The sequence below is a fragment of the Pelobates fuscus genome, chromosome 9 (genome assembly GCF_036172605.1).
Source record: "Pelobates fuscus isolate aPelFus1 chromosome 9, aPelFus1.pri, whole genome shotgun sequence".
Classification (NCBI taxonomy): Eukaryota; Metazoa; Chordata; class Amphibia; order Anura; family Pelobatidae; genus Pelobates; species Pelobates fuscus.
In genome coordinates this window covers 108,699,187-108,711,071 of record NC_086325.1, presented here as the reverse complement: position 1 = coordinate 108,711,071, position 11,885 = coordinate 108,699,187, and the positions used below count along the sequence as shown (strand labels likewise).

The 11,885-nt window shown below is 35.7% G+C and overlaps 1 protein-coding gene across 1 annotated transcript in view; it reads right to left on the bottom strand.

Moving 5' to 3' along the window:
- Positions 1–259: 259 nt before the first annotated feature.
- Positions 260–11,885, bottom strand: part of LMX1B (LIM homeobox transcription factor 1 beta) — a 135,315-nt gene continuing 123,689 nt past the window's right edge. Inside the window, exons 3-8 of the mRNA XM_063431071.1 lie at positions 10,082–10,314; positions 8,083–8,261; positions 7,017–7,094; positions 6,779–6,845; positions 4,612–4,773; positions 260–1,068 (exon numbers count right to left, since the gene is read on the bottom strand). Coding sequence (XP_063287141.1) covers positions 911–1,068; positions 4,612–4,773; positions 6,779–6,845; positions 7,017–7,094; positions 8,083–8,261; positions 10,082–10,314 — 877 coding nt within the window. The 3' untranslated portion in view covers positions 260–910. The remainder of the gene's footprint in view (positions 1,069–4,611; positions 4,774–6,778; positions 6,846–7,016; positions 7,095–8,082; positions 8,262–10,081; positions 10,315–11,885) is intronic.

Sequence of the window (11,885 nt, the reverse complement as noted above, 5' to 3'; positions counted from 1 at the left end):
CAATACCGTGTGTCCCTCAAACTACTACTGCTCAGATCTTTTGAATCATAATAATGTGATTTAACATGTGCAAGTATATAGCATATTTGTTGTTCATAATTATTATTGATTTACAAATTACCAAACACCGAATTACCAATGCTATTAAACCACAGAGCTCAATACTGTTGTACGTTTTATTAAATTAAGTTTTTTTTTGTTTTTTTTTCTGTTTTAAATCTTTAAAGCACCGTAAGGAACATAAGACCATTAATTTAAAAAAAATGGATCTCTCTCCAATAAAACATGCAGTCCTTCCTTTGTTAGCAATGATCTTGTGAAACCAATGCTTGCTCATATGATATAATGGCTAAAATCTAACCTTCTGGTCTATGGAGAAAATCAAACGAAACATTATAGGAAGAAAAAAAATATTATAATAATAATAAAATAGATTAAACGTCACATTTACAATAACTTCTCACAGTTCAAATTTGTTAATTCCACATCACGGTGACATTCATGCAGTTTTAGAGGAGGTGAGGAAAAGCTCTTAACAGTGGCTTTATTTCTGTATTATCCTAAAGGGAAAAAAACTAATTTTTACACAATTCTATACAAATACTGTATTCTTCCTCTTTTAAAATAATGGGTTTATTTTAAATTGGGGGGAAAAGTACGTTCTAGTTCTTGCTCATGCGTCTTCCAAATATTAAAGGGTGTGTTTGCAGTCATTGTTTTCTGCCGCTGTTTTATTAATAGTTCTTTCGTTCACCGCTGAAAGTCCTGGGAAGGGCAACTGCACAGATATGGCTGTAAATCTCTGAAGGTCCGAAGGTCCGGTTGTTGTTTTTTTTTTTCATTTTGTTGGTTTTTTTTGGTGGTGGTGGTGGTGGAATGGGATATGGAATCAAGAGGAATAAAGGAGGACTCATGATGCGAAGTAAGAACTCTGCATGGAGTACAGTCGGTCGATTGGGTTTCCCACTCTGGCCTGCATGGAGTTGACCTCTGAATTTGCTAGGAAGCAGTCACTAAGGCTTGTTAACGAGGTATCACTGTCAATGTCATGAAATATGGTATCATTGCCTGCAAAGAGAACACAGAATACATAGTTAAGAACACTGATTCAGTTAATAGAGAATTTATTTTTATAAACAATTAATAGAACTGGTGAGCCAAATCGATCCAAAAAATTGAATTGTACCACAATCTAGTTTACATATCTTCTATACAGCTGGTCATGAGTAAGAGCCATTATACATTACTATCTCTCCAGTATAATAAATGGCCATGCTCATAAGTACATATGAAATAATATATTCACCGATGAAAAGCTTTCAGTTCTAATTAATCTAATCTAATTTTTATCACTTACCCATCTACAAAGGAAGCAATGCATTTTCTAAAAAGGATGTTTTGACATCAGTATTTAGACTAGGGATGCCCAAATGGTAGATCCCTACATTTTGAAGCCCTTAAAATGATCATGCAAAACATCATGAGCTTTGTAGTTCTAAGATATGTTTAAGACATTAAAACCAACTAACTTAAATGTAACATATCAATTGATATTCTGCTGTATTCACCACTGATCCAAATGTTTACTCGTTCTTATGGTCACAGCGCTGTCTCATTGTATAGTGATTACATCACATTATGTCAGAGTGGAGACCAACTTTGTAATGGCAACAGTAGAATTAAGAAGATGTAGATAATGCTTTTAATATCTACAGTTGCAATGTTTACATTTCAGGGTTAAAGCCATCTTTCAGTGGCTGTCTTCATGATAGCCATTAGAGGCATTGGCCTAGTAAAACGTGATAACATCATGTGGCAACTATTACGAATGCACTGAATACAATGCTTTCCTATGGAGAAGCTTGGATGAACATGTGGAGCTTGCCGTATATATGCATCAGGTCCTCAGCGCTCCTCTATGAGGAGCATTGGACCTGACTATTGCCATGCAGAGCAGAGCTGAGGGAGTCTTGGCTCTGAAAAATGGTAAGTATTTTATTAACTTTATTACACATGGAAGACCTGTATATATATAGGGATAGGGATACTATGGCGTTAGGAATACAGGTCTGTATTCTTAATGCTACAGTGTTCTTTTTATCTATTAATCTTTAGTTAATTATCTCATTATTTTTGATCTCCAACTTTGGAATGTTATTAATAATTTTAAAACTGACAGTGTGGAGAGAGTATACCATTACCTTCATAAAGTCAATTCGCTACTTCATAGAAATGGCCCACTGAGTAGTGTTACAATTAGATAGCCAAGGACACATTTTTAAGTACCCAATATGGTGGCCTTGTTCCCTGTGCTTACATTCAGTATTGCATATGGTATGCACACAAAAGCTAAGTCATTTAAGTTACATACCCTTCTCACCCTGAACATTTATATCAACAAATCTGGATTTCATGAGGACATCTGCCTAGTGGGTCCCTGCACTCAACTGATAAGAAGTGTAATAACACGTCAGCAATAACACAGGAATGGATTCTTTAGAATAAGATGCCAAACCCAATCCTCAAGGCCTGATGCTCCTGCCAAAGATTTAGACTATCTCTAATTATCATTATGTCAAACAATTAAAATGTCACTTAGCATTATTGAGATAACCCAAGGGTCTACTCATAAGAGGCTGAGTTCCATTAACTTTGCGAACAACTTATAAAATGGGGGAAAAGTCTACAGTTTGATCTAGCCAAACAAAACTACTACACTACAGGGACCGATTTACAGATTTCCAGTTGGTACATGGGCAAAAAAGGGCTATTAAATTACAGGTTGGTTGGACATTTTTAGATATTTAATTACTTCATAAGACATTTGGAGTTTGTGGGGTTTTTTTGTACTTTTAATGCAGACGATTTTTATATGCAGTAGATGAAGGATTGTGTACAATGGTTTGTGAAGTTGAATTAATGTAAATAATACATACATTTTTAAAATAAAATGTAATAAGGATTTTCATTATTTCATTTAGATTGTTTAGAAACGCACCAGCTCCTTACACATATATATTTATTAAAAGGGAGGGATAGTCTTTCATTTTTTAAGGGGTGTTTAGATTGGCCATTAACTTAACATTACTTTCAGGGGTTTTTAGTAGTGCCAAGTTATTTAAAGGTTGTTTAGATTGGGCATTACTTTACTTACACTGGAAACAGGTACTCAACAATAAGGTGATCTGGCATCCTCTTTACACTTTATTGATACATAGGATTTCTACATTAGGATATAAGATGGGTCAAATAATCGGCTTATGAGTCAAAGATGGATGTTAGCTTGCTGGCTGTGCAGTTGTTGCTTTATATTTTTTATTTTTAAAGAAATTTGCATGGAGATGGAAGGTATGTTAATAGATGCCTATTTAATTTGACAGATGTATATATAAATTTGGCATCAGGTGGTGGACTGCTATTCAAAGGAATCTCAATTACCTATAATTTTGATTATTTTCTCTGTCCACGTAAAATCACTGGTTAATTTAAATCATGAAATAATGGTGATATATGTGACATCTTCAATTTTTAGAGGACACCAACTGCTTGATGAAGTGTACCAGTTGGTCACAATCGTATTTATTTGACATGTCTCCTAATTTATAAAAGATACCCTGTTTTTATTATATTCTATATTCTGGAAGGGAAAAAAAGCATGTCATTTCAGATTTCAGAGATGTTGGTTACCTTTGATAATCAATTTGTTGAAATGGCAGTAATATTAGAATGTCCCTATAATGAAGTATTGTCTAAAGTTCTCTGGTTATTTTTAAGTTGCAATCTCCATATCTCTCATTAGCATTCTAGCATACTATGATGGGAGTTTAAAAATTCTGAATTACCATTCTTAATTTAAGGAATGTCAGAAGTGCTAACAGTAGTAATATAAGACACAAGGATAATCTAAATTTAATTAAATAAATACAGTAGATGACTGATAGTCTATATTTATTTTCTTTCATTCTTAATCATGCAACGATCAGAGATTAACCCTACATTAATTAATCTCAAAAGTTGGATTGCAAATCCAGTCCATAAATGCGTGAGAGAGAGAGAGACTGGCTATTCATCATCCATTTATATTCATTAAAGCAACATTCTAAGTATGCTGTAGTGGTTATGGTTACAGGAGCACTACCCCTCTCTCCACCATTTAATTAGTGAAACAGTTTGCTAACGATTTGACAATTTACCTGTTGTTCAAAGGGCACCAATCACCTCCGACATGAGAACTGAAAGCTCTGTATTGGGGCAGTGTAAGACATAGCTCAATGTCTGAGAGTAATCAGCTGACACATTAAGCCTTACATTAAGAGATTTTAGCGTGTCATCCCAGGTAAGTTATCAGACCGTAACGAATGGTTTGATTACTTACACTAGGGGGAGGAGGGCGCTCCAGGCACCATAACCACTACAGTACTCTGAAGTGGTTATGATGTTTGACGTGTTCCTTTAAACATAGATATCAATGATCTGCTGCAGATATGTATAGGCATCCACATTTCTTTATACAATATATGTTTATACAATAATATGTGTTAGTCTAGAGACAGCAATATGTTTGAAGTTTGGAGATACTCTGTGTCACTGTACAGTGTGTGTGCAGCTTACCGTAAGGATTCATGTGGTCACCTGGCATTTGAGGAGGGGTGAGTCCTTGCTGGAAGGGGTCTGTGCTATAGCTGTTTTGATCCATTGTGACAATCTGTTGCTGTGATGGGGCCAGGGGGGCGTAAGAAGTCATCATCCCCTCCATGCGGCTAGACATGACTTCTAATGGGTGACAAGGAGTTATGTTAATGCATTCAGCCAAGTAAAGTCTCTTATATCAATTTATTTTCACATTATAAAAATATGCATAATTATGAAAATACCAAAAAGTTCTACCAAAGCCTACAAAAGCCATTGTGTCTATACATCGTAGCTTTAAATGGGCTTTTTTGTTGTGTAGTCATATTAACCTTCAGATAGGAAGAATGTTGTTTTTATCCAACTAGTTGGTATAAGCCTAATTTGGACTGTCACTGTCCTCCCATTACAGATAGTACCCACTTTCACATCCTATGAGAAGAGGAAAGAGCTTATCTCTAAGTTACAAATTACCAATGTTCAATGCATGGTGTCAAACCTGCAAAAAGTCAAAAGTAGAAGTCCACCTTAATCAATTTCCGTGACTTCACTTCTAATTGACCCATTGGTCCCATTTTCACCTACAGTAGCTGACTATATGTCTGCTTTCTCTAATATCTTTTAATTGACTCATTTCCCTCTTCCTTTAAATCATAAGCTTCTACACAAAAGGTCTATGTCTGAGTTGCATTTTTTAAAAGCCTTTTATTATACATATTAAATATTAATTTGTATTATAAATATTAAATATTGAAACATGTTAGTAATACAATGGACTGTTTCTCTAAACCGTTTGGTTACTTGAGAAATTGGATATTCATATCTCATAAGGAGCTTTTTCAGACCTGTGTTGAAAGGGCTTTCCTATATGGTTTAATAGAATATATTATAAATGGCAATTAAATACTGGATTAAACTTTGAATGTTTTTGCTAAGTTTGTATTAGATTTACTTGCTATTGATTTACTCATTTTAGAAAACGAATTTAAATGATATACAACCCCATTTCTGGTTTGGGGTAGTTTAAGGATTTTAGGATAAAGCTTGGATCAGATTTAGGGTTTCCATAACATTCCCAGGTTTAAGATTTGAAATTCATCCCAGGTTTAATGTTGGGCTTTTGGATATATTATGTTTTGGTTAAGGATTAAATGTAGTATTTGAAATTCAAAATAAGAGTTGTAAACGGGGGCTTCTGAATGGTAAAGGATTGTATGTAATATTTGAGTTAGTTTTTTATTATGGATATCCGTCTAGTTGAAGAAGCTCTACAGTTTTTTTTTTTTGTTTTTTTTTAATCTTTACAGATCTGTTTTCCATTTTCGGATAGCATAAAGCTCCATATTTTATTTTAAATAGATTGGATGTTTTATATGGGCTTTCTCACATTCTCGGTGCCAGGAATGAAAACCACACCATAATTCACAATAAATGTGTAGAACATGACCAATATTTAGACTTTTTGATGGCAGCTCAGCTCATATTAAGGTTTTTGTACATTTAAACATGCATAGGTTTTGGTTTTAGTAAAGATTTTGTGGATAGATTTTGGAGTGGACTATATGTATTTTTTAGGATTTGAGTCTCGTGTAGGGCTTGGCTTGATATAAACTGTATTTATTGAAATTCAGTTAACTTTATGGTTAGGTTTGAATTAAGAGGTTGCTAAATGTCATAGTTAAAAGCTTATTTGACTAGTTGTAGGAATTGCAAGGAAAGGTTGATGGTGTAACACAGGACACCAATGATGGGTCATTTGATACAATACAGAGTGGATTATAGCTAAATCTCGATACATCCAAATACATCCAATTAAAAAAAAATATCTATACATCCAATTAAAAACAAAAAAAGTATTGTTCCAATTTGTTTAGTGGTTAGCTCCTAAAGGTGAAATGTGCGTGCTTAGGTGTATTTCTATAAGTTGCTAGTATGCAAATGGCTGGTATCTGTACTCGCAGTCGTTATTAGCACTAGACCACAAATATTAAGCAATAATGTTGCAATAATGATGGCAATTTGTAGTCTCTACAAGCCACCAGCTGTTGGTAATAATGACAGCTTATGGCAGCTATTTACCGGAAAAAAAGATTATAAACGAGCCCAATGTAAATATGGATCATGTGAAAAACGAAAATGATCTAGTTACCTTGACCTAATCTCTGTGAGTTCTGCTGTTCCTGTTGTTGCTGATGCCTCCGTGCTAATTTCTTCATCTATTGAACAAAACATAATGCAGAGAAATAGGTGTATTAAACTTATGGAGAGTTGACTAGCAATACAGAAAACAACGGACCCATGCAAAGTAATATATAATGCGCAGACCACCCTGAGACATATAGAGTTTATTCGGGTTAAGGTTCCACATGAAAAGTATTTTGACGTACCTTAGCTCTTTGGTTCTGGAACCACACCTGGACAACTCTGACACTAAGTCCTGTCTCAGCTGCTAACGTTTCTCTGACCTGTAATGTTTAAAAGGTAAATGGTTAAAAACTAAGTCTGCTGAAAATGTTTTCATGATCATATATGTTAAAATTATAATAAAAATGTATTATATAGCAAAAACATTAACATTTCTCTCATTTTTATGTATGTCCTGAGACCAGCTTTATTATTGCATAACTGAATCATATTACTCAAACTCCGAAAAACAGGTTCAGTATCTGTAATTTGATTCACATTACCAACTTAGCTTTTTGTTAATGTAATATATTAACCTGTTACTGGTGTAAATTGGTGTTTTATTCTTTTTTATACACCCTCGGGCATCATGCAAGGATGATATGTTTGCAATCACCATCTTACATCTGCCAATTCATCTATGGAATGTCTGTGCATCCAGGCCTCCAAATTATCCTGATTTAGAAGGGGTAGTCCCTATTTTAGGTCCTACCATCCCGATTTAGGTCTTGATTTAATAGGCTTTAAAATAATTCATCTTCAAAAGTCACCATTAATGTCTATGAGAACCTTTGTAGATAAAGCATTTGGATAGATTTTGTAACAGTATTAAATTATTTGGAAAACATACTAAATCAAGCCCTTAGTTCCCTGGTGTCCTGCATGCAAGGACACCAGGAAACTGTCCCTAAGCAGATCATTCACACTATTGTATAGGCATTAGGTCCAGCAGCACTTTGGGATCTGGCCTGGAGAAGGTCTCTCAGCATAGTATGCGTGATGCTAGGATGACATGCCCTTCAGTGTGCAGGACCAAATTTTTCTAGGAGGACCCATCCGTATCTTAAACTTATTCCTCCCAATGGTGGGTGGTATGTGTAATTCATAACACAAAAGGAATCCTAAAAGGAAACAACTATCTCTTGAGCCCAGGAGTTAGTTCACCTCCACTTGTAAATTCTTACTCAAATCATCCCAATTAGCAAATTACAAAAATTATATAACAATAGTTAACAAGCTGAACCAATGTGTGACAAATTATGCAGATACCTTTCTGCAGGGTTTTGATGACACCTCGAATGATGCTTTGAATGCCCTCCTTTGCTGAGTGGTGAGTATTGTTCGAGGTCTTTTTGGCCTCCTGGGGTCTTTGCCGTCATCACTGCCTTTTCCTTGGTTTCCATGGCATTTCCCAGGTTTAATATCTCCATCTTCATCATCACTTTTAACTGATGGATTTAGAAAGGATACAAACATGGGTGTGTAGCTTTAGTACTATCCTTCATTAAAGTTAAGTATTTCAAACAACACCTGCTTGGGCTATGCACCAAACCACTGAGCAGTAACAGGGTCAAATATTAACATGCACAGCAATGTAACAGATACAATAGCACACAGAGGGGTCCATAATGCTGAGGTATAACATCAATTGAAGTATAATAAGACACAGAACAGTATAATAAAATGCAAACATATAATAATGAGACCCAGCATAGCTTGGCTGGTTGCTCAGGCAAGGTCATGAGTTCACGTCCCTATGTGATTTCCAGATGCCGATCTTAATACAGCTGGTGCTTTTTAATAGAAAATGAACTAAAATCCAAATTTCCACTTTATGAAAAATAACTTTGTAACAGTCACAAATAAATATGTTGTTCTTAACATTTTTGAGTCGTCCTCTTCGGATATTTTGGCGGCATGCAGAAGGTAAAGTGATATTGCACTTAACTCTAGAGCACGTCATAACAAGAAGCAAGAAGTATAAACACAAATAGCTTTCACTGACTTCAAAAAACACTTATTTTGATGCTTCTCCTCCTGCATTTGTATGAAATTCTTTATATACAAATCTGAATGTTTAAACTACAGCTATATCTTTAGAGGAACACGAGATTGATCGACGATGACTCTTTTTTTTCACGCACAATTTTCAAAAGCATTATGGAGATAACGAATCAAAAAAGATGAAAAACTACATAAAATGTTTTACTTGCCTCCAAATTTCATTTGTTTACTGCAAATCTGCAGCTTCTTCAAGGAAAAGGATGTGGCTAACACATCAATATATTCCTATGGTGGATGCTGTATGTCCTCATGGAAAGCTTGAGGATGTCCAATGTCGTTTCACGGAGTTAAACTCCATTAAAACTCCATTAAAAAGAAGTGACTATTGTGGCTGCCACTAGAGGTTGTCTTAACCATGCAATGTAAAAATTTAAGATTCTCTAAAACTGTAATGTTTTATATTGCAGTTTTAAGGGGTCAGGAGCACTGCACCCAGACCACTTCAAGGCAATTAAGTGGTCTGGGTGCCTAAAGTGTCACTGTAAATTAAATCTGATTAGTATGTCCAGTTAATTATGTGCTTGAACTGCACTTTCCCTCAATCACACCACGCTCTGCATATAAAGCGATCTATCGTTTGATCAGGAGTACTGCTGGAAAATCAGGTTAGCTAGCCAGGTCTAGCCAGGTCCTTGGTTCTGCACCCCTCCCTGTCACAGGTGCCTCGTCCCAGGACCCTATTTAGCCTTGTACTGCAGAGAACTTGAGATGGAAAGATTTCCCCAAGTGAGTAGCTCATTTAGCAGACAGTTGGCAGTTAGAGTAGGACCTGCCAAAGATGGGGCACATTGACGTTGTGGCAGACTTATGCAATGTATGATCAAATAATGTAACTAAATCACTATTTTTTTTGGCCTAGATTAGGTGTTTTTAATAAAAATCGGTCAGCACCAAGGTAGCTGTTTAATAGATAGGGAGTGCGCTGTATTTTCATTTTTTACTGCAGGAAAATCAGGTGTCACACAATAATACGGTGTGACTTGACAGGTCTAACTAATGACATAATACAAAGATACTTATGGCTGTCCAACTGTGGTTGAAACTGCTTTTTAATTACATATCTCTGCGGCTGGTTAAAGGTTATGAGAATTTTTTTTTAATTAATGCACATTGTTGCATGTGACCTCAAGTGAATACAAGTTCATTGATAAATATTATACACATATTCAATATACACATATATTAACTTGATATATATATTTACCAGAATCAGAATCATCAGGACTCCCAGAGCTCAGCAGATCTTTCTCCTTTTCGTAGTCACTTTTACATAAAAGTTGACCTTCTTTCAACACAAACTCGTCTCCCTTTCTTAGTTGCCGCTCACACACACAGCAGCAGAAGCAGCTCAGATGGAACACGCACTCCAGGGCTCGCATTACAAACTCAGTAGGAGCAATCTTCTCCATGCACCCACTGCATTTTGCAGCAAAAAGCCTACACAAACAAGAGAAAGAGAGGGTCAGCGTTATTAAAATTGATCAGATTTTATACAAAATCTTGTGACATGTCAAAAAATATACTCTAGAATTACAGTGCCCAGTATGTATGAGTAGTAGACATTTTGACTGTGGTACTTATACAGCGGTTGGATATGTTGCAAACTGAACTGACTTCTCCGTTTGGTGATGCATTTCTTAATAATCTCATTATAAATGGGTGAATGTGTGTTTTCAAGGCCCTTTCAATAACTATTCATTGAAGGGGTATCTGAGATATACACAAACACACAATAACACACAGTTTAATCATTTAGTACTACATTTTGGGCTTGCAACCTTTTCTGCATCAGTATACATGTATATGCTTGTGTTTTTCTTACACAAAGAAAAACACATAACAAAAAAGAAATACCTAATTACAAGGAAAAAAATGCTTGTTAAAGGAACACTATAGGCACCTAAACCACTTGATCTCATTGAAGTGGTGTAGATGCAGTGTTCCTGCTCCCTGCAGCTTTAGAGAAACCATAACGTTCACATTGCAGGGTTAAGATTGCCTCTAGTACCTGTCTCCCAGACAGGCATTAGAGGCACTTCCTGCTGTTTCACCAAGTTTAATTATGTGAAACGATGCTGGATTTGCTTTGCATGAGGATCTCCAGCGTTTTGCAAAACCCATTAGGAAAGCATTGATTCAATGTTTCCCTATGGAGAAGGCCTTCTGCGTGTGCGTTGCTTTCAATGCATGCGCATTAGGTTTTCCCCATAGCTGACATCAGGAAAGGCGTCGAGTGATCCAGCAGATCAGGGGACCCTTGTTGCTGGAATAATGTACGAGAAAGTTTTTTTACCCTTTACTTGCCAGAGGGGCTGCAGGTTTTGTATTTCATAACATTGATTTCACTTCTTCAAAAATCTCAGAAGTTTCTTGTATGTGTAAGTTAATTGATGGCTGAGGTCAGCCAGCGGTCAAGTTATATGTGGTAAGTAATGACTTAAAGGAAAAGTAAGGGTACTGTTCAGCACTTTTACCTTATATTTAAATGTTGAAATAATTTGTGGGAAAAGATATTAAACTCTCTACTTCCAAATTATGAAACAACAAAACACAACAAGTCATGTTTAAATGTTTAGACATCTGTCCATTTCCTAAAATTTCAGTCATACATTTATTTTGATGGAGAAAACGTGCTACATGTGAAGCTCTCTGGAAATAAAGTAACTACCAATCAATTAAACAGAGCGGTCAGTTGATTGTGAGGTGTTTGTAAACAGAAGCCTGCTATATAAACATGATCGTTTCTCCTTTTCTCTATTCTCATAATAACTCCTTGTTCCCTCAGCAGGAAACAGCCTTGCGCAGGAAAACAGAAGTTGAAATTTGGGAATTTGAATGTTAAATCATTACAGATCTCGGGTTATTGGTGGTCGGTTGTAAACCTGTTATGAGGTGCAGGACGAGAACAATATTTAGCAGATCACTTAAGCAGCAGTAAATATAGGAAGTTGTTCCCATTAGAAAAAGCAGCAGTATTTTACAGACACATTTACAAATGTGCAATGGCT